Raw genomic sequence first — 24,734 nt, forward strand, 5'->3', positions numbered from 1 at the left:
TAATAACTATAATAATAATAATAATAATAATAATAATAATAATAATAATAATGAAGAAGAAAAAGAAGAAGAAGAAGAAGAAAAATTGATGAGAACTTTGAGATGAAAAATTAATGTAAGGATTAAACAACGATAACAAACAATGTTAAGGTTAGAGGATCCACTAATGGTATGTCAAACAAGTATAGTATAAACTTTTATTATTCAATTGGAAACCACACATAAAGGAGGTTCCAATCAAATTATAAATTGTTAACATGATTACATTAGTCATCTTATTTAATTAATGCTACTTGTAAATTTCGTCAAACATTCATGATTATAACTTATGTTAACAAGAAATCAAGTTCCTTTCATAGCTCAGGTGTCAGTTATACCATACAGTATGGGCTATGAAAGTGCCAAACATTTGTTGTACCAATTTTTATACAACATAAATCAAGATTAGTAATTTAACAAGTAAAGTATTAAAGAGTGAACAAGATAACAAATATAAAACATGTTAATATCAAACATTAAAGTCCATATTAAGTTTAGACTATACTTATTCTTACACCATTAGTGTAACCTTTTCACCTTGACATAATAAACTTAGCTAAACATAATAAAAGAAAGAAAAATAAACAAACAATTGAACTTCTAAAACTCTTTTACTTGCTGATAGATCTATAAAGTGCCTAGAGGAATAATTGAAGATGTTTTAGTGCAAGTCCATAAATTCATTTATCCTGTGGATTTTATTGTTTTGGACACACAACCTGTTGAAGTATGTAATTCATTTCCTATAATTTTAGGACGTTCATTTCTTGCAACTTCTAATGCATTGATTAACTGTAGGAATGGATTGATGAACCTATCATTTGGAAACATGACATTAGAGATGAATATTTTCAATATTTGCAAGCAACCTAGAGATGATAATGATTTATAGGAAGTGGACTTTACTGAAAAATTAATTCATGATCAATTTCTAACCACTTCTAGTGAAATTGAGATTGATGAATCTGATGATTTGCAAATGATTTATTTTCAGGAAGAATCAAAGATAAGTAATTGGAGGCCACAAATTGAGGAATTGTCACCATGAGCAATTAAGTCCATACCTTCAAGTGTTCAACCACCCAAACCTGATTTGAAGGCGTTGCCATCCAATCTCAAATACTCATTTGTGAGAGAAAATGAAACTTTTCTGGTAGTAATCTCTTCCAAACTTAATGCACATCAAGAAGGTAAGTTATTACAAACTCTGAAAATGCACAAAAAATCATTAGAATGGATCATAGCAAAAATAAAAGGAATTAGTCCTTTGATTTATACACATAAAATTTATTTAGAGGAAAATGCTAAACCCTCTAGAGAAATGCAACGAAGGCTAAATCCTAATATGAAAGAAGTAGTGAAAAATGAAGTCATTAAGCTTTTAGATAATGAAATCATTTATCCTATTTCTGACAGCAAATGGGTAAGTCCTACCCAAGTTGTACCCAAGAAGTCTGGAGTCACTGTGATAACAAATGAGAACAATAAATTAATTCCTACTAGAACTATTACTAGTTGGCGCATGTGCATTGACTATAGGAAACTTAATTCAATAACTAGAAAAGATCATTTTTCTTTACCTTTCATGGATCAAATCCTAGAAAGAGTTGTAGGTCATGAATTTTATTGTTTCCTAGATGGCTATTCGGGTTACAACCAAATTGAAATTGCTTTAGAAGATCAAAAGAAGACTACTTTCACATGTCCATTTGATACTTTTGCATATCAAAGGATGCCTTTTGGATTATGTAATGCACCAGCCACATTTCAAACATGCATGCTTAGTATATTTACTGATATGGTTGAATATTTTCTTGAGATTTTCATGGATGATTTTTCTGTTTTTGGCGATTCATTTGATGATTGGTTGACTAACTTAGAAAAGGTTTTGACCAGGTGTGAAGAGAAGAATCTTGTGCTGAATTGGGAAAAATGTCATTTTATGGTAACAAACGACATTGTACTTGGTCACATTATTTCATCAAAAGGAATTAAGGTTGACAAATCTAAAATTGAGTTAATTGCAAACTTGCCAACACCAAAATCTCTTAAAAATGCTAGATCATTCCTAGGACATGCTGATTTTTATAGAAGGTTCATCAAAGATTTTAGTGTAATATCTAAGCCTTTAACTAACCTTCTAATAAAGGATACTATTTTTGAATGGACTGAACATTGTGAAGAAGCCTTTGTTAAACTTAAAAACTTGCTTACTTGTGTTCCTCTCATTCAACCTCCCGATTGGTCATTACCTTTTGAAATAATGTGTGATGCTAGTGATTATGCCATAGGTGCTGTTTTGGGACAAAGAAAAGATAAGAAACCTTATGTAATTTACTATGCAAGTAAAACTTTCAATAGTGCTCAAATGAATTATACTACCACTGAAAAAGAATTACTTGTAGTAGTACTTGCATGTGAAAAATTCAGATCTTATCTTGTTGGCTCACCTATTGTTGTTTGTAGTGATCATGCAACATTGAAATATCTTCTTTCTAAGAAAGATTCTAAGGCTAGATTGGTGCGGTGGATTTTATTACTTTAAGAATTTGATATCACAATCAAAGATAAGAAAGGCAACAAAAATGTTGTCAAGATTGAGAACAAATTTGAAAACTGACATCACACCAATCGATGACTACTTTCCTGATGAATCTTTATGTTTTGTCTCTACAATGCCTTGGTTTGCTAATATTGTCAATTTTCTTGATTCGGGACAATTGCCAGCTCAATGGAGTACCCAAGATAAAAGAAAGTTCTTGAACGAAGTGAAGAACTTTGATTGGAATGATCCTTATTTATTCAAATATTGTCCTAATCAAATATTTCAAAGATGCATTCCTAACAATGAGGTAAGTAGTGTCATTAAATTTTATCATTCTAAGGCATGTGGGGGCCATTTCTCGTCAAGAAAGACAATTGCAAAAATTTTACAAAGTGGATTTTATTGGCCCACCATGTTGAAAGACTCACATGCATTCTGCAAGTCTTGTGAAAATTGTCAAAAGTTAGGATCTGTTTCAAAACATCACATGATGCCTTTAAATCCTATTATTGTCATTGAGATCTTTGACTGCTAGGGTATAGATTTCATGGGTCCATTCCCTCCATCATTTGGTTTCTTATACATATTAGCCGTAGTAGATTATGTTTCAAAATGGATAGCGGCAATTCCAAGTCGAAACAATGATCACAAAACAGTGATAAAGTTTTTGAAAGAAAATATTTTGAGTCGATTTGGAGTCCCTCGAGCCATAATAAGTGATGGTGAAACACATTTCTGCAACAAGCCATTTGAGTCTTTAATGAAGAAATATAGAATCACACACAAAATGGTCATCCCTTATCACCCTCAAACAAGTGGACAAGTAGAGCTTGCTAATAGGGAGATCAAACATATTTTGGAGAAAACAGTGAACCCTAATAGGAAGGACCGGTCTTTAAGATTTAATGATGCACTTTGGGCTTATCGAATTGCTTATAAAGCATCATTAGGTATGTCACCTTATAGACTAGTCTATGGAAAACCTTGTCACTTGCTTGTGGAACTTGAACATAAAACTTATTGGGCTATTAAAGCTTTCAATTCAAATATGGATAATGCTAGTAAAAAATTACAAATAAATGAGCTTGAAGAAATAAGAAATGATGCATATGAAAATTCAAGAATTCATAAAGTAAGAATTAAAGAATTTCATAACAAGAAAATACTAAGAAAAACATTTAATGTTGGTCAAAAAGTCTTGTTATATAATTCTCGACTGCATTTATTTCCTGGAAAATTAAGATCTAGATGGAGCGATCCTTTTATTGTGAAACATGTGTATCCATATGGGGTCTACGACATCGAGAATCCAAAGAATGACAATGTTTTCAAGGTAAATGGACATCGTCTGAAAGTTTACTTTGATAATTTTTCAGTTGAACATGACTCTATTGAATTAGGTGATCCTATATATAAAGATTTATTATATATATATATATATATTTCTTTTTGAGTGATTTTTGCTAGTTTCTCTCACCCTGGTCAAATGGCGGATAACGGTACTCCGTGACTTAAGTCGGTTCTTTCAATTTCTCATAATAACTGATATCTGTGTATATATTTGTGCAATTCTTTGAATCTCTCTTCCAATTCTCATTTGAAAATGAACACTAATCTTGAAAAATTGAAGTATTTCCCCGCTCTGCCTCAGAATGCGATTACAAAAGTTTATCGTGCTAGATGTGCAAGATTGAGATTGTTAATGAATCATGAAATACCTGAAGATATTCGTTGGTTGATTAAAGCAAAGGTCTAATTATCAGGTGAGTTCTCTAACTCCTTCATTTTACACATGCTTGGAACAAGTAAAAGCACTTTTACAAAGAAACGTCTTGCAAAACAACTGAAAGTCTGTCATCGATGTGCTAGATGGACTTGTAATACACAATGTCGTTCTTTAAGAATGATATCTATAAACCATGAAGATAAAATACAATACATTAAGGATGACCTGAGTAAGGAGTCTTTAGATAATCTTCTATTGACTTTTGAGACGCATCATAATGGAGATGTGCATCGTGCAATTCATGATTTATGGTCACTATTTCATAAAGAACATGATCGACTTAGTCTTGGGAATTTGACAAAATAAGACCATGTTTGCCAGTTTTTAAGAAAACTGGATGGGAAGCTTGTCCCCGACCCATAAAGGGTGTTTAAGCCGTTCTTGAACATAAAACCAAGGGAAGATGTGAGCCACAATCACAACTACATGTACATACACATGCTTTTTTCAAAAGTAAATAAATAAATAAATAAAGAGAGAGAGAGTGTGTGTGAGACTCTAGCTGGCCTACATATAGGTGGTATGATTGCCTGTCTAATTTCTCATCTATAAAATCCTCTCTTCCTTCCTTTCATTTCTACTCAACCCATATATTCAACAAATACATAACTGTGTAGAAATGGCAAGTTCCTCAGGTCATCAGATAAGAAATATTTGTGTTTTTGGTGGATCTAGTCCTGAGAAAGAAAATGAGTTTTTAGAATCAGCAAATCATCTTGGTCAAGTGCTAGCTGAGAGAAAGATTCATTTAGTGTATGGGGGCTTGTCTTGGGTTAATGGGAGGTGTGTCAATAGCTGTATTTTTAGAAGGTAGTCAAGTTTTAGGGGTCGTCCTCGAAGTTTTAGCACAAGGGGACATCATTGGAAAAACAATTGGAGAGGAACTTCAGGTCTCCACTGTGTCAGCTAGAATGTTTAACCATGCTGATGCCTTTATTGCTTTACCAGGTGGTCTAGGCATATTGGAAGAGATCTTTCATATTTCTTCTTGGGCCCAACTACACATTTACCATAAACCCATAGGTTTGTTAAATGTTAATGGTTATTATGATAAGTTATTGTCTTTTTCTTGATCATGCTGTGGAATAGAAATTTCTAACATCTTCTACACGACAAATCATAATCTCTGCTACTACTACTGAACAATTGATTGACCAACTACAATCTTTCATTCCTGTAATTGATCCTTCCATGAGTCGTATAAATTGGTCAACTAAGGAAAGCCGTAAAAAGCTTAGATTGGATTTAAGCCTTCATTTGTGAATCTTTATGTCTTTTGATTTTATTATTGTGTTTTGTTGTTACTTATATTTGTTTCAGTGTGTTTCAAGTTTGTCAGTGTTTGTTATTTCAGGTGATATCTTCTATACTCTATCTTTCTACCTTAGAACATTGAAGACAATGTCTCGTTTTGGTTGGGAGGAGAGGGTAGTTGCTCAAAAAAAAATTTGTTTTCTATTTCATAAAGCATGTGCAAAATTGTTGTTACTATGATGGCAGAGTAAGGATAACTTTTATGACTCTTGAGATGCATCTTAGTAACCATTCTTAATAAGCTCTCGCATTGTTATCACTTAATTCTGCCCATATACTTATTTAACATGTATTTTTAAACTTTAATTTACACACACACACTTTAACATATGATTGTGGGTTGCATATTGGATTATTACATTATTTATGTTCTTTTGTTAAAGGTAACAACTAAGGAAAAGGGATAATATATAATTAAAAAAAAAGAAAAAAAATGCTGATAATAAAAATATAGATAAGTTTGGTTTCGTGGCCTCCCTAACCTAAGCAATTAAGCTAGAAGGGGTGTTTTAACACCTAATACCCTAAAGTCAACTGACTTGGGAGCTATTGACCCAATGCTTGTTACATGGGTTGATGAGAAAAGCTTAAGGGAATCAAGCATTGCACTATCTACATATCAGTATCTGTGACCCGAGTTATTAAGCTCATAGAGGTGTCTCAACACCTAATGTTCTAAGACGAACTGGTCTGGGAGTTATTAGCCGAAAGCTCGTTACATGGGTTAAAGATGCATAGTGTTTTAAGTTATATGTATATATATATATATATATATATATATATATATAAAGACAAAAGAAAGACAAAAATAATAATATCAATCTAAGGAAGTTAACCTTAAATATTAGAACAAAAAAAATTTGTTTTCGTCCAAGAAAAGCCTCGTAATTATGTGTTAATAAATTGAGTACAAAAAAAAAAGTTTATTAATATCTTGTTAAGAGGTATTGAGCAGATATATAAATTTAATGATAGTTTGTTTATCTAGATAGATTAATGGAAGTTAAATGATGAATACCTTGCTTTGTGGAATTTGCAAATTGTTTTTCTATTTTAACGCTTTGATTACTAGGGACTAGTAATAAGCTAGTTGGGGGGGTGTGATTAGTACTTAAAAGTGTATTTTTATCATGGTTTGATATCATCATTTTGCACTTGAAGTATCAATAAGTCCTTAACTAAAGCATGTTTTATCTAGATAAATATGTATAAATTGAGCACAAAAGAAAGGTTTATTAATATCTTGTTAAGAGGTATTGAGCACATATATAAATTTAATAAGAGTTTGTTTATCTGGATAGATTAATGCTTTGATTACTAGGGACTATTAAGCAAATATATAAATTTAATGAGACTAGTAATAATCTGGATAGATTAATATCTTGTTAAGAGGTATTGAGCAAATATTTAAAAAGTGCATTTTTATCATGATTTTATATCATCATTTTACACTTAAAGTGTCAATAACTCCTTAACTAAAGCATGTTTTATAATAATATATCTAATAATATAAGATACCTTTAATTTGTGGTAAATGTTCATTTTAAATGCAGGTCTGTCACACAAATGAAAGGATTGATTGATGACTTTAATAACTTAAATTGCAAGGGCAAAGAGATGACCAAAATTAGAAAAGAGATGTCGGTGCAATCCAAACCGGAAAACTGTTCGGTAATTGGGTCATATCTGGAGCTATAGATCTCAGATTTAGGTCTAATTTATATGGATGGAAAAATAAGACATAAGCCTACAACTTTCATATGGAGCCCAAGATCTAAAAAGACCATTTTCAAGTCCAAATTGTAGCAACAACAAAGAACCCCGAAGCTGTCCTCCAGCCCGAGCACTGTTTAGTATTTTGGCCATATCTGGAGTTCTACAAGTCCAAATGAGCTAACGTTTTTACATAAGCAAGCTGAGATAATTGCCTACAACTTTCTTATTTTTGAGTGGCTCTAATTTTGACGCTATCAATGACGTTTTGGGCAGACAAGAGAAGATAAGGATTGTCACCAAGTCAAGAGTTGGCCACCCACTTATCAAATAGTCATCAAATCTTTTCCTTTCATTTACTTCATTAACTCTTATCTTATTTATGTTCTTATTTTGTTTATATATTTTTCTTTATTTCATTATGTCTAGCTAAGTTTATTATGTCAAGGTGAAAAGGTTACACTAATAGTGTAAGAATAAGTATAGTGTAAACTTAATATGGACTTTAATATCTGATAATAACATGTTTTATATTTGTTATCTTGTTCACTCTTTAATACTTTGCTTGTTAAATGATTAATCTTAATTTATGTTGTATAACACTTAGTAAACAAATGCTTGACACTTTCATAGTTCATATTGTATGGTATAACTGACATATGAGCTATGAAAGGAACTTGATTTGTTGTTAATATAAGTTATAATCATGAATGCTTGATGAGATTTCCAAGTATTTGTATTAATCGAATAAGATGACTAATATAATCATGTTAACAATTTATAATCTGATTGGAACCTCCGTTATGTGTGGTTTGCAATTGAATAATAAGAGTTTATATTATACTTGTTTGACATACCATTAGTGGAATCTCTAACCTTGATATTTGTTATTATTATTGTTTAATCATTATATTAATATTCTATCTTAAAGTTCTCATCTTTTTCTTCTCCTTCTTTTTCTTTATTATTATTATTATTACTACTACTACTACTACTACTACTAAGTTCTCATCTTTATTATTATTATTATTATTATTATTATTATTATTATTATTATAGTTATTGTTGTTATTGTTATTTTTATTATTGTATTATTGTTATTTATAATTTGCACAATTAACCTCCCTGTGGTTCGACCTCGATCTTGCCGAGTTATTTATTACTTCGACACTTCTGCACTTGGGAGAATACATCAATCTTTTCATCGTGTCAACTATCCATTTCCCTTAGTTGTTGCCTTTAACAAAAAAACATAAATAATGTAATAATTCAATATGCAACCCACAATCATATGTTAAAGTGCGTGTGTGTAAATTAAGATTTAAGAATACATGTTAAACAAGTATATGAGCAGAATTAAGTGATAACAATGCGAGAGTTTGTAAATCTGGATATGTCAAGAAGTATTATGGTAGACCTTGTTATGAATGATTATTAAGATGTGTCTCAAGAGTCATAAAAGTTTTCCTTACTCTGCCATCATAAAAGTTCTTCACTAAATGTATCAGGTTAAGTTTTACTCAGTGTCTCATAAGTACCCATGGTGTCCCAATTTTGAGCATTTTCAGCTAACAAGTCTAAATACTCCATTGCTTCATCAGGGTCTTTATCTTCAAAAGTTCCATTGCATATCAATTCAATCATTTGCCTATCTCTATGTGTTAACCCTTCATAGAAATGTGAAACCAATCTCTATGTTTCAAAACCATGATAAGGGCAAGTACTAAGCAAGTCTCGATACCTATCCCAACATTGGTAAAATGTTTCTCCTGGTTTTTGAGTGAAAGTGGTGATTTGTCTTTTGAAAGAGTTTGTTATGTGAGATGGGAAAAACTTCTTTAAAAATTGTTGTTGCATTTCATCCCAAGCACGAATGGAGCCTGGTCTCAAATTTTATAGCCATGTTTTATCTTTATCTTTTAATGAAAAAGGAAAAAGCTTTAATTTTATGGTGTTCATGCTACAATTTAAATTATTATGTGTTGTAGACCTCGTGAAATTCCTTTAAATGCAAGTATGGATTTTCCAATTCTAAGCCATGAAAAGAAGGTAAAAGTTGAATAATACCTGGCTTAAAATTAAAATGAGATGCATCGAGAGGAAAAACTATGCATGATGGTGCACTTGTTCTTGTGGGATTCATGTGGTCTCTAAATGTTTTAGCACGGTTATTCTCATTATAAAGTGATTGATTATCTTCTTCGGCCATATTTTCTAAAAATGATGAGGATACCCTACAAAGTTTACCACTTGATGTACGTGACCACACTCTCAAACAATGTCAAGGTTAGAGGATCCACTAATGGTATGTCAAACAAGTATAGTATAAACTCTTATTATTCAATTCGAAACCACATACAAAGAAGGTTCCAATCAGATTATAGATTGTTAACATGATTACATTAGTCATCTTATTCAATTAATGCTAATACTTGTAATTTTCGTTAAGCATTCATGATTATCACTTATGTTAACAACAAATCAAGTCAACATATAAAGGAGACTTTAAAAGACTGAATATGGAAGTAAATTCACACTAACTCTAAGATCAAGTAAAGCTCTTTCAAATTTATATTCTCCAATAAAGCATGAAATTGTAGGACAACCAGGGTTTTTATATTTCAAAACATTATTATTCTGAAGAATGACACTTACTTGTTCTTTTTTACATTCAGTTTTCTCTTCACGGTGCACAGATCTTTCAAAAATTTAAGATAAAAAGGTACCTATTTAATAGCTTTCAATAAAGGTATATTGATTCACATCTATTTGAAAGTTTCAAAGATTTCAGAGTTGTGATTGACTTTCCTTTGTTTGGTTAATTAATACTTAAAAGTGTATTTTTATCAAAGTTTTATATCATCATTTTTGGACTTGAAATATCAATAACTCTCTAACTAAAGCATGTTTTATAATAATACATTTAATAATATAAGATACCTTTAATTTATGGTAAATGTTCATTTTAAATGCAGACCTATCACATAAATGAAAGGATTGTTTGATGAATTTAAGAACTGAAATTGAAAGAACAAACAGATGACCAAACTTAGAAAAGAGATGCAAACTTGCCTTAGAGGTCATGTTCTTCCCTAAGGTTGTACATACATGCACTAGATGTATAAAATTAAGTTTTACTCGGTGCCTCATAAGTACCTGCGACATCAAAATTTTGAACATTTTCAGTTAACAAGTCTAAGTAGTCCATTGTTTCATCAAGGTTTTTTATTTTCAAAAGTTTTATTACACATCAATTAAATCATTTGCCTATCTTTAGATGTTAACCTTTCATAAAACCAATCTTCATGTTTCAAACCATGATAAGGGCAAGTATTAAGCAAGTCTAGATACCTATCTCAACATTGGTAAAATGGTTCTTCTAATTTTTAAGTGAAAGTGGTGATTTGTCTTTTGAAAGAGTTTGTCTTGTAAGCATGAAAAAACTTCTTTGAAAATTCTTGTTGCATTTCAACCCAAGCATGAATGAATCCTAGTCTCAAAATTTATAGCCATGTTTTAGCTTTATCTTTTAATAAAAAGAAAAAAGCTTTAATCTGATGGTGCTCATGATATAATTTGAGTCATTATACGTGTTGCAAACCTTTTCAAATTCCCTTAAATGCATGTATGAATTTTCTAAATTTAAACCATGAAAAGAAGGTAAATGTTGAATAATGTCTGGCTTATAATTAAAATGAGATGTATTAGAGGGGAAAACTATACATGATTATGCACTTGTTCTTATAAGATTCATATAGTCTTTAAGTGTTCTAACTTGGTTATTCTCATTATTTTTATCATAAAGCGACTGGTTATCTTCTTTGGCCATATTTTTTGAAAAAAATAAAGATACCCTACAAAATCTATGACTTAATGTACGTGATCACTCTCATGCACGTGTAGGAATAAAATAAAAGAAAGAAGAAGAAACAAAAGAAAAAAAACAAAGTTATATACAAGAAAAAAATGAAAAGAGAAAATAAAATAAATACTATAATTTGTACAAGAACTTACCTTCCCGGTAACGGCACCAAAAACTTGATACGACTAAAAGATTGATGTCTTCTCCTAAGTGCAGGGGTGTCAAAGTAATAAATAACCCGGTAAGAATGGGGTCGAATCATAGGAAGGTTAATTGTATAAATTATAGATAACAATAATACAACTATAATAATAACAATAACAATAATAGCAACAATGATAACACCAAATGTCAAGGTTAGATGATCCACTAATACGATGTCAAATAAGTATAGTATAAACACTTATTATTCAATTGAAAACCACACATAAGGGAGATTCTAATCAGATTATAAATTTTTAACATGATTACATTAGTTATCTTATTTGAATAATACTAATATTTATAAATATTGTTAGACATTCATGATTATGGACCATTTGGACTTCTAGAACTCCTTATATGAAAGTTGTAGAGAATTATCTCAACTTTCCAGGAAATAAAAATAAAGGTCATTTAGACTTCTAAAACTTCAAATATGGACCAAACACTGAACAATGTTCAGGCTAGATGAAAAATTCAAATTTTTTCATTGTTGTTACAATTTGAACTTGAAAATAACCTTATTAAATCGTAAGCTTCATATGAAAGTTGTAGGCATAGTTGCCTTTCCATCCATATAAAGTAGACTTAATTCTGAGATCTACAACTCCAAATATGATCCAATTACCGAACAGTGTTCCGGTTTGGACTACACCATTATCTATTTTCTAAGCTTGACCATCTTTTTATCCTTTCAATTTTAGTTCTTAAACTTATCAATCAATTCTTTTATTATGTGATAGACTTGTATTTAAAATGAACATTTATCATAAATTAAAGGTATCTTATATTATTAGATATGTTATTATAAAACATATTTTAGTTAAAGAGTTATTAATATTTCAAGTACAAAATAATAATATAAAACCTTGATAAAAATATATTTTTAAATACTAATCATATAAACATGCATAAAATGCTGAAATATAAGGAAAACTAGTAGCTAACAACTATAATTCAAATACATGTTAAAACATAGCATAACTAACGAAAATAAACATGCAAACTCTTCACTACTGCTTACCCATTCCACTTCTGCATGTAGAACTCTCAACTATCAAGACCCAATCCATTTCTGCATTATTCTTCATGTACCCCATCCATTGTTCACGTTGTATGTTGCATGCAATGGTCCAACTCATCCTAAATATTTGGGTTTGGCTTACTACCCTTTTAGAATGTTGTGGCTTAATAATACCTCCCCCATCGAGTGGATCTCTTTTCATAAGGTCTATATTTGGAAAAATCTCCCGTAGCTTCTGTGTTGGTTCCTATATTGCCTCCTTATTTGGAAGGAGTTTCCATTGCACTAAGCTCTCTTCAACAAGCTGGGTTTCTTGCTTGATACAATGGTAGTAAAAAATAGTTTGAGGCTCTAAAATGACTACCCCTTCGTTAGTGAATGGTGGTAACTCGGCTGGTTTCGCCTCAGCAATGCCCTTGCTGTCCCTATATCGTTCAAGCAGTGACACGTGAAACACTGGGTGAATGCGCGCCCCTTTCAGTAACTGTAACTTGTATGCAGCGGGTCTGATATTCTCTATAATCTAGTAGGGTCCATAAAATCAACTAGATAATTTACGATGAACTCAATTGAAAACTATATTTTTAGCGGTATGGGTGCAGCTTTGAAAGTACCTATTTCATTCTATTCACTGATCTCTCTAAGTTTTTTTTTAGAAGCATAATATTGCATTAAAAGACGCCAAAATTAGGCGGAGAAGACATAAAACATAGGAAACTGCTTACAACTCAAGTTTAGCAGATCTATGAACTGAAAATAACAACAAACCAGGAAACCAAAAAGAAACAACTAGTAGCTAATAGAAGTAAATAAAAGTCAAAATCAAAATAGCAGCTAAGAGCTAGAATTGCCTCTGGATATCTTGAAAAATCAACTCCTTTGTAGAACCAAAGCAATCTACAGATTATGGACATTAGCACAAACCAAAACAGAATCCTACAACTCTTCATTAAAATCTACAAGAAACTGAACCAACCTGGGAAACAATCCATTTTCCCCAGCAGCCGTGCCTAGAAATTCAAGAAAATAGAAGACCCACATATCAAGCAAATTAAAGCCAAGCAACAAATTCAGAGTTTCTAAACACTCCCTATTTACCCATGTGATCTGCCATATGATTACCCTCACGAAGAGAATGAGTGAATGTGAGTGAACCAAAACATGAAACTACTCTCTAAATAGAGGAGAAAAGATTGCGATGCAGCCATGGCCTATTATGGGGATTATTCATCCAACTAATGACATTGGCCGAGTCAGATTCAATAATAATATGTTTATGATGTAAGTAGTAATTAGAAGCTGATAATTCAATAGCTTTGACAACCACTTTTAGCTCGGCTACATTGGAGTCTAAAATCCCAACTAACAAGGAGAAAATGCTAAGAATGATCCCATTATGATTTTGCAAGACTCCGCCTATACCTGAGGGCCCCAGCTTCCCGAGAGAGGAGCCATCCACATTCCATTTGAAGCTATTAATTATAGGAGGAGACCACACAATAACTGCCCTTTGATTTTTAGAATTAGTCCATCATAATAACCCTTCTACTAACCTTATTAAATCTGAAGCGGAATAAGAGAAATCAGTTTCTATAGCCTTTATCCAAAAATAGAAACGAGTAATAATAAGGATAAATAAAGTATCATAATTCAAGGTCGTCTGCTTAAATATCACATCATTATGATAAAGCCAAAGAGACCATGCCACTGAAAAGAACAGCATCAACCAAGCTTTTTTCTGAAATTTTCCAAAAACCAAAGAATCCCACTGAGAGAAAAGGGTTGCCAAGTTCTTTGGGCAACACCACGCTAAGCCCCACCAATTGATAATTTAAGACCAAACTATCCAATGTTTGTGACAATGCAGAAGGATATGATCAATCGATTCTTCCTCAACTAAGCAAATGGGACAAACAACATCTGAGATGTCCAATATACCTCTTCTTACCAACATACTACGAGTGTTGTTCCACTGAGATTGTTGTTCCACAATGTCTTGCAGATTGGTATCTGTAACACAATGATTAACAATACGAGACCAAGTACTTTCAGTTCCTATAATAGGATATTTCAAAATAATTGAGGAGTTTTTAGTGTTGTATATGCTGTTAATCACAACCTTCCACATGCTCGACTCCTCTAAACCAAATCTCCATAACCATTTGAACATCAAGGCTTTGTTTTTGTCCCTTAGAGATCCGATCCCAAGACCACCATCCTTTTTTGGCAGAGAAATAATTAACCATCTAACATTGCATATGTTCTTACCTCCCTCTTTTCCGGACCATAAGAAGGATCTGAATTTCTTTTCAATGGATGCTGCAATTGTCGCAGGCATGAGAAACAACGATAGAAAGTAAATGGGCAAAATACCTAAGACAGATTTGATTAAGCACAATCTACCCCCAATAGATAATAGCCTACCTTTCCACGAAGCCAACCTAACACTGATATTATAGAGAATAGGCTTCCACATCGAAGTTATACAAGAGCTTGCACCAATAGGAAGGCCAAGATATTTGAATGGAAGGTGCTCCTGCTTACATCGGAGAATTTGTGCAGTGTAATTACATATATGATCATCTATACCCACACCAAAGATGTTGCAAAAGTTAACTTTTTATCCTGACATTAATTCAAAGCACAAGAGGATGTGCTTGATATTTTGCATGCTGAATAAGGAATTTAAGCTGAAAATAAGAGTGTCATCTGCAAATTGGAGGTGAGATAAAATAAATCCATTCTGGCCAATCTTAATACCCTCGATCAAACCCAAATCACAGCCTCTCTGCAACATACAACTCAATCCCTGAACTGCAATATTGAAAAGAAAAGGAGAGAGGGGGTCTCCTTGTCGAAGACCTTTTTTCAAGTTAAATTCTGCTGTTGGAGATCCATTGACAAGCACGAACATCTTAGCTGTTGTAATGCATTGCATGATCCAACCTCGCCACCTGCTCCCAAAACCCATAGCAGCCATTACTTCATTAATGTATTTCTATAAAACAGAATCAAAAGCTTTGTGAAAGTCTAGTTTGAATAGATATCCTTTGCCCTTTCTTTTCTTTAAGAAGTGAATCGCCTCATTAGCTATCAAAATGTTGTCTGGGATTTGTCTTCCTTTTATGAAGGCAGTTTGATGATCACTGATGAATTCTGACATAACTTGCTTCACTCTGGTTGCCAGAATCTTTGAAATGATCTTGTAAAGGCTTCCTACCAGACTGATAGGCTTAAAATCTTTCAACTTATTGGCACCTTGAATCTTCGGGATAAGAGTAACAAAGGATTTGTTGATGTCTGGAGGAAGGAGGTTTGTCCGATAAAAGTCATCCACCATTCGAACAATATCCCCCCTGTAATGTTCCATGCTTTCTTGATAAAGAAGAAATTAATACCATCCTGGAGCTTTGTTTCCTTCATAATCCCAAACTGCAGATTTTATCTCCTCAGTAGAGAACGAAGTTTCTAAAACAGTGAATGATGTGGGCTGAAGCTTTAGGAAGTCCAGATTACAGCAGGAGGCTCTAGGTCTGTCATGCTGAGAGTATAACTTACTAAAAAAATCAAATACAGCTATCTTCACATCAAACGGTTTAGTTAGAGTTGTTCCATCAACATCCAAGGAGAAAATCTGATTCCTTTTATGTCTTGTTGTGGCTGATAGATGAAAGAAACGAGTGTTTCTGTCTCCAAGCTGACACCATTGGATTCACGACTTTTGGTGCCAAGCAGATTCTTGCATTCTGTACAAGGTTCTAAGGCTAGAGGAAATGGCGTTGCTTCTGATTAATTCTACAGCTGATAAGTCTCTGTTTTCTTTTTGAGAGTCTAGAGATTCTGCTTCCATTTCTAGATCTTTGATTTTCCTGCAAGTGTTGCCCACAACATCTTTGCTCCATTCCTTGCATCTGTCTTTTAGTAACCGTGATGCTGGGGCCAACATCGATTGTCAAGGTTGAATTCCAATAATCCTGAATCATCTTTCTAAAGCCAGATATGAGCCACCAGCAGTTCATAAGCCGGAAGGGCTTCGGGCCCAGTTTGTAGAATCTATTAGCATATGCAGAGGTCTATGATCAGAGAAGTTCTTCGACAACCCATACAGAGTAGAAGATGGGAGAGACTGAAGCTAATCACCCGACACAAATAGTCTATCAATACGACTTGCAACATTTGCCCTAGACCACGTAAATTTTTTCCCTTTTAAAGGAAGTTCAACAAGATCACAACAATCAATACAATTCTTAAAACTTATCATGGCAGAAGATATTCTAGAGCCTTCTTTTCTGTCTGATGGTGAAAGAGTTTCATTGAAGTCACCTGCAAGACACCATGGCTTGCTAACGCTGCTTTTGAAATTAGCAAGGTATTCCCACAGTTCCTTCTTCAGAGAGCCATCATTTGGGGCATATACAAAAGACACCAAACATTCCATATTGAAACGAGAAAACACACCTTCAACATGAAGAATACGACCATCCATTCATAGCAACAGAGCAATTGGAAACACAAAAAGAAGTTGGGTTCCATATGCATAGGATACCCCAGAAAGACCTAAGGAAGGTACTTCATACCAATCCCTAGAAACTCTACCCCAACTCCAATTAATAATACAGTCATTAATATTTTCCAATTTCGTTTCCAAAATACCTAGAACATCCAGACTGAATTTTTACACAAGATTCCTCACACATCTTTTTTTAACTCTGGCTCCTATACCACACGCATTCCAAATAATAATACTACCCATACCAAGGATTAATAAACATACCTTCATTGAGACAGAAACAGCATCCTTACTGCTCCTTCCTTCTCATCCACTCCTCCTGTTCTTTTTCTATAAAGCTTTACAGTGTTTGTGTCATGAGATGGCTATCATCATGGACTTTCAATACCGCTTTTCCCACATCCCAGCAAGCAGTTGCTTCTTCCCTGGGGTTAGAGAGATATGAGAGTGCGAGCTGGTTACCTCATCTTCGCCAGCTATTTCCTTCCCAGATCGAATAATGATATTTCTATTCATGAGTCCATTATGAGAGACAGAGTAATCAATTATGCCTAACTCAGTTTTCTTGGAACTTTGATTTCCCATTTTTCGTGGTTTTCTTTTCTTGACAGTCGGTGCTCTACGTGACAGCTTCTTTGCTTTATTCCTTTGAGATCTTCTATTTTGCAATTCTAGATCAACGAGTTCAGTTTGGTCTGCAATGGGGATAACAAAATTTACGAAAGACAGCCCAATGCTTGAGCTACTACTATTACCCTTATATTGGTCCATTCTGAAGGGCTTCTGCTTTTTTACCCGGCCCATCTCCTTCACATCTCCATTATTGTAACCCTTCTCCTGATCCAGCCCATCACTTTCAAGCATACACACGACTTGTTGCACATCTCCCTCTCTAGGATCAGCTGTAGCCACCCCAGCATTATCTTATATTACCAAAGCCAAATTGTTACCGTCTTCGTACACCAGCTCTTCAGGTTAAGTTGAATGGCTGCATAATTCTGTAATTTCTGGATGCAGGTACAACGGTGATATGCTAGTGTTGAGAAATGTGATGTCGTTCTGATCTTGATTGCCCAACGTACAAATGAATTCAAACTCAGTATTTTGTCCTGAAGCCCTAGGGATTGATGCTGCAGAGATAGTTTTCGTTTGCTCTTCTTCATCATCAGATAGCACAGATTCTGTGTAAAGAGATACGTCCATAGAGTGTTTGATTGTTGTGAGGGAAGGGATGAACTCACCCTTTATTTCATTCAAAAGGACCTCAACTTGTATTCCGTCAAGCTTGAGACTCACCTCATCATGCAAAGGTTCCATTTTTATGGTTCTAATAAGAACTCTGATACCTGATAGTGACCTTTGACTAACACATGTTGTGTCGTAACCAGCAATAATTCCCCAACTCTGTAGAATAGTGTCAAAGCAGTTTCTGTTCCAACCTTCCATTGGTAAGCCAAAGATGGCTATCCAAGCAAATCTATCTCTAGTCCTTCCTTCCCACTGTCTAAGCTTGCTGAGTAGTGATTTCAAAATGGACTCCTCATTGTCTTGTTCTTTCTTTAAAGCCAACTGATCCATAAAGGTGATGATCACCTGACTAGCTTCTAGGAATCTGAAGCTCACAGTATTAGCAACTGATTTCAATATTGTTGCCTCCAGGGTTGCAACGTCAACATTTAGCAGAATATTTCCTACCAAGCTCCTATATAACCATTCCTTATCTTCCTCTGTGGATTCGTATTGCACCATTCTTCTTCTTGTAGTGGCTATTTGAGGTTTTGTGTATGTGAGTACCTTAGCAAAAGATCGATGATCTATCAAAGAAAGTTGGGGGTGGTATGGTGTTGCAGGCTTGGGTACTTGTTTTGGTGGTGAAGGGGAAGTTTTAAGGGAGTGATGTTTAGGTGGGTTCACTATTAATTTATACGTATCAAACCAAATCTGGCTGGCTTGATCATAGAGAGTTGAGACAGATAAGGAGGATGAAATGTCCACAAAACCAAATCGTCTTCCAAGAACAATTTTTCGCTTGGATACAAAAAGTTTGATAACCGATATTCCACCCATGAAGGAAATCTCTCAAAGAACAGCTTAACATGTACTGCATCATTGGTAATGGAGGCACAGGGTGCAGGGACAGGGGTTTTGCAGGTAGGTGCAGAGGATGGAACAGGTATGGGAATGTTTGTGTCCGAGAATTTTTGAGAAGGTGAGGTTGTTATGTTGTTTTGAGAAAGGTGTTTAGCATGGTGGTCTGCGGATTTTGGAGGAGCCGTGTAGGTGGTGCGTTGGGGGGGATGGAGCGAGGTGTTTAGCTGGGACATTTTGTCGAGCAGTTACCCTACATACACCTGCTCACCTCCAAAATCATTCCAAGTGATTGCTTATAGTAACCACTGTAACATGTTGACGAAGCTTGAACCTAATTAGAATAAGAATCAAAGGAAACAGTCCAAGCAACAACATCTGAGAGCATTAAAACTGTTAAATTCATTGAACCAGTGTTCTCTGTTTTAATTGACGGAAAGCCGTGTTTCAACCAAAAGTGAAAGACTCAACCCAAACAGAAGTAGAAAAGAGGAATCAAGTGATATCTGTGGATCAATAAGACAGCGGTCTCATTCTGTTGATTACTCCTGTAATTGCTTGGGTCGCTGTTGTTATCTCTTCCACATGATGAAGAATATTTCTAGGGTTCTTGGTTATTTCTTCTTGTCGAGAAGCTTGTGCCTTGTAGCAATCTAGTTTCTATTTATACTTCGTTTGTTGCTTCATCTTGTCATAGAAAATCATCTGGTTGCTACAATCATTGGGTGATATCATCTAAATACTGATCTCTCTAAGTTGGTCTTTAATTGCCAGAGCAGTTCATCTTGACTCATGAGCTGCAGGTCAACTTTGTGTACCGATGAAATTCCTTCAATGTACATTAGAATGGAGGGTAGTAATCGTCCATATAGTGTCTGAAAAGGGGTCTTCCCTGTTGAAATGTGATATGTTGTATGATACCAATACTCAGCTCAAGTAGCAGCACCATTTTCGTGGCTATTGATGAACAAAACACCAAAGACACTGCTCGACGTAGCAATCGATGACTTCCATTTAACTATCCGTCTGCGGATGGTATGCAGAACTGAGCTGTAGTTTGGTGCCCAACATCTTAAAACATTCTTGCCAGAAGTGACTGATGAAGATGGGGTCCCGATCACTAATAATGGATTTGGCATTCCGTGAAGCTTGATGATGCCTTCCACAATTTTTTCTGCCACAGGTTTTGTAGTAAAAGGATGACTTAAAGTGAGAAAATGAGTGGACTTACTGAGCCTGTTGATAACCACCATGATGGTGTTATTTCCCTATGAAACCGGTAATTCCTTAATAAAATCTAGGGTGATGTCGTCCTATACTTGACACGAGATCAATAGTGGTTGAAGAAGCCCAGCTACAGTCAATGTATCGGCTTTTATCTTTTAGCATACCTCACACCCTTCGACATAATCCTGCACTGATTTATGCATCCTAGGCCAATAAAATTGATGTATAAATTCTTAAATGTACGTAGGATGCCTGAATGACCCCTCACCTTGGTGTCATACATTTCGTGTAATAGCTTAGCCTTTTAGGATGCCTTATCTAGAACAATGACCTTTCCTTTGTATAGTAGTAGCCCTTGACCCCGTATATATGATCCCCAGTTGTTCTGTGGCCACACGACCCATTGCCTGAATGTATTGGTCAATAGATAATTTATAAACCAATTTTTTTAATTTCTTCCCATAAACTAACCAACGAAATGAAAATATAGTAAACAATTAGACTACCTTGCTTTCATGAGAGAGCATCAACTGCAGAGTTTCCACGGTCAGGTCGATAGGTAATTTTGTAATCATAGCCCAATAGCTTAACAATTCATTTTTGTTGCTCTGGAGTTGCTATTCGTTGTTCTAGAAATTACTTGAGACCACGTTGATTGGTTTGAATATAGAATTTCTGTCCTAGAAGGTAAGGCTGCCACATGTGTATGGTCTCCAAAATAGCTAACATCTCCTTAGCATATGTCGACAAAGATTTCTTGGTCACTCCAAGGGCTTGACTCATGTAAGGCACTGGTTTGCCTTGTTGAGACAACATTGCTCCAATACCATTCCCGGATGCATATGTTTTGACAGTGAAGGCCTTGTTGGAATTCAGAATGGGTAATGTAGGAGTGGGAGTCATGGCTTGCTTGAGAGCAAGGAAGGCGGCTTCAGCTTCCTTGTTGATTGGTCGAGCTATAATGTCATAATTCTAGATGAACTTGTAATATCCTATCAAACTTAAAAAACCATGTGGTTTTGAAATGTAAGAAGGCCGAGGCCAAGCTACAATAACAACAATTTTAATTTCGTCAACTTAATTTCATGCCTTGGCAAGTGACAATATGCCCCCCAGCACTCTAATTCTTGTTGCCCAAATACAGATTTGCTAGCTTTGACAAAGAATTAGTGCTATCTCAATATCTCAAAAGTCTATCTAATGAAACTTTGCCCTCAGATCTAGCTTGGTAAAATAAGAATCACCATAGAGCTCATCCAATATATCATCAACTGTAAGAATAAAAAATTGGTCCTTAATGGTTATAGCGTTGAGCACGAGATAACCTATGCAAAAACACCAATCCTAGTTTTTCTTCTTTACTAGCAATATAAGTGACTTGATTGCAAAAACACCAATCCGAGATAGGGCTATTGCTAGGTCGAACAAACTTTGATCTCAATATATCTTGGACTTATTTCTCGATCTCTTTTTTTTATTATTATTTTTATAATATAAGTACTTATAAGTTGAACATTAATAGGCTTGGTTCCTTCCTTAAGGGAAATACCATAATTAATCTCCCGTTTTGGTGCGAAGCTCGAGGGCTTTGCGAACAAATCATAGAAATCCTATAATATCTCCTGCATGCTCGAATGAATATTCTCTGGTGTTTCTATATAAGTGACTTGATGGCATAATAAGCAGCAGCATAATGCAAGCAGAACATGGCTAGGGTGAATTTCTTTTGATAGCTCTTTGAGGGTGATTATTTTATTATGGTTTTATATTATCATTTTGTACTTGAAGTATCAATAACTCCTTAACTAAAATATGTTTTCTAATAATATATCTAATAATATAAGATACTTTTAATTTGTGGTAAATGTTCATTTTAAATGCAGGCCTATCACATAAATCAAAAGATTGATTAATGATTTGAAAAACTTAAATTGCAAGGATAAAGAGATGGCCAAACTTAGAAAAGAGATGTCGGTGCAATCCAAACCGGAATACTGTTCAGTAATTGGGTCATATCTGGAGCTATAGATCTCAGCTTTAGGTCCAATTTATATGGATGGAAAGGTAAGACATAGACCTACAACTTTCATATGGAGCCCAAGATCTAAAAAGATCATTTTTAAGTCCAAATGGTAGCAATAACAAAGAAGTTAGAATCTGTCTTCCAGCTCAAGCACTGTTTGGTATTTTGGCCATATCTGGAGTTCTAGAAGTCCAAATGAACTAAATTTTCTACACAAGAAAGCTGACACAATTGCCTACAACTTTCATGTCGACTGGCTCCAATTGTGACGTTATCAATGATGTTTTGGGCAGACAAGAGAAGATAAGGATTGTCACTAAGTCAAGAGTTGGCCACCCACTTATCAATTAGTATCAAATCAATAGTTCCCAATTTTGGCCTATAAAAGAAGGCATTTGCCATGCATTTAGGCATCTTGGTGTCCAGATCAAGATCATGCTCTTGCTTTCTCTCTTTGTATTTTTGTAATGTTTATGCTTTACTTTCATTAATATCAAGTTTATGCCTTTCATTTCCTTTCCTTTACTTAGTTAACTTTTATGTTCTTATTTTGTTTATCTATTTTTCTTTGTTTCATTATGTCTAGCTAAGTTAATTATGTCAAGGTGAAAAGGTTACACTAATGGTGTAAGAATAAGTATAATGTAAACTTAATATGGACTTTAATGTTTGATACTAACATGTTTTATATTTGTTATCTTGTTCACTCTTTAATACTTTGCTTGTTAAATAACGAATCTTGATTTATGTTGTATAACACTTGGTACAACAAATGCTTGGCACTTTCATGGTTCATACTGTATGGTATAACCAACACCTGAACTATGAAAGGAAAATGATTTGTTGTTAACATAAGTTATAATCATGAATGCTTGACGAAATTTACAAGTATTAGCATTAATTAAATAAGATGACTAATGTAATCATGTTAACAATCTATAATCTGATTGGAACCTCCTTTATGTGTGGTTTCCAATTGAATAACAAAAGTTTATACTATACTTGTTTGACATACCATTAGTGGAACCTTTAACCTTGACATTTGTTATTATCATTGTTTAATTGTTACATTAATATTTCATCTCAAAGTTCTCATCATCATCTTCTTCTTCTTCATCATCATCATCATCATCATCATCATCATCATCATCATCATCATCATCATCATCATCAATTATTATTATTATTATTATTATTATTATTATTATTATTATTATTATCATTATTATTATTATTATTACTATTGTTGTTGTTATTATTGTTGTTTATAATTTGTACAATTAACCTCCCTATGGTTTGACCCCAGTCTTGTCGGGTTATTTATTACTTCGACACTCCTGCACTTGGGAGAAGACATCAACCTTTTAGTTGTGTCAAGTTTTTGGCGCCGTTGCCAGGGAGGTAAGTTTTGTATAAATTATAATATTTATTTTATTGTCTCTTTTCACTTTTCTTGTATATAACTTTGTTTTTTTTCCCTTGTTTCTTCTTCTTTTGTTTTCTTTTTTCTTTTATTCTATTCCTACACGTGCATGAGAGTGTGGTCATGTACATCAAGTGGTAGGCTTTGTAGGGTATCCTCATCATTTTCAGAAAATATAGCCGAAGAAGATAATCAATCACTTCAAAATGACAATAATGAGAATAACCGTGCTAGAACACTTAGAGACCACATGAATCCCACAAGAACAAGTGCACCATCATGCATAGTTTTTGCTCCTGATGCATCTCATTTTAATTTTAAACCAGATATTATTCAACTTTTACCTTCATTTCATGGCATGGAATTGGAAAATTCATACTTGCATTTAAGGGAATTTGAGGAGGTCTGCAACACATATAATAATTTAAATTGTAGCATGAACACCATCAGATTAAAGCTTTTTCCTTTTTCATTAAAAGATAAAGCTAAAACATGGCTACAAAATTTAATATCAGGATCCATTCGTGCTTGGGATGAAATGCAACAACAATTTTTAAAGAAGTTTTTCCCATCTCACATAACAAACTCTTTCAAAAGACAAATCACCACTTTCACTCAAAAACCAGGAGAAACATTTTACCAATGTTGGGATAGGTATCGAGACTTGCTTAGTACTTGCCCTCATCATGGTTTTGAAACATGGAGATTAATTTCACATTTCTATGAGGGGTTAACACCTAAAGATAGGCAAATGGTTGAATTGATGTGCAATGGAACTTTTTAAGATAAAGACCCTGATGAAGCAATGGAGTACTTAGACTTGTTAGCTGAAAATGCTCAAAATTGGGACACCACGGGTATTTATAAGGCACTGAGTAAAACTCAACCTCAGACATCTAGTGGAGGTATGTACAACCTTAGGGATGATCATGACCTTCAAGCCAAGTTTGCATCTTTAGCTAGAAAAGTCGAGGTACTA

At 34.0% G+C, this 24,734-nt stretch overlaps 1 protein-coding gene and 1 pseudogene across 1 annotated transcript; both read right to left on the reverse strand.

The window, feature by feature from the left end:
* LOC105107728 (pentatricopeptide repeat-containing protein At1g71460, chloroplastic-like) overlaps nucleotides 1-15,854 on the reverse strand; it is an 18,700-nt pseudogene extending 2,846 nt beyond the window's left edge.
* Nucleotides 15,855-16,785: 931 nt separating this feature from the next.
* LOC105107715 (uncharacterized) lies at nucleotides 16,786-20,463 on the reverse strand. Its single transcript, XM_011001746.1, has 2 exons — nucleotides 17,259-20,463; nucleotides 16,786-16,807 (listed from the first exon to the last, which is right to left on the reverse strand). Exon 1 carries the CDS (start codon nucleotides 19,059-19,061, stop codon nucleotides 17,970-17,972), a length of 1,092 nt encoding a protein of 363 aa, XP_011000048.1. The 5' UTR covers nucleotides 19,062-20,463; the 3' UTR covers nucleotides 16,786-16,807; nucleotides 17,259-17,969.
* Between the last annotated feature and the right edge of the window lie 4,271 nt (nucleotides 20,464-24,734).

Source organism: Populus euphratica, unplaced genomic scaffold (genome assembly GCF_000495115.2).
Source record: "Populus euphratica unplaced genomic scaffold, PopEup_1.0 scaffold167.1, whole genome shotgun sequence".
NCBI lineage: Eukaryota > Viridiplantae > Streptophyta > Magnoliopsida > Malpighiales > Salicaceae > Populus > Populus euphratica.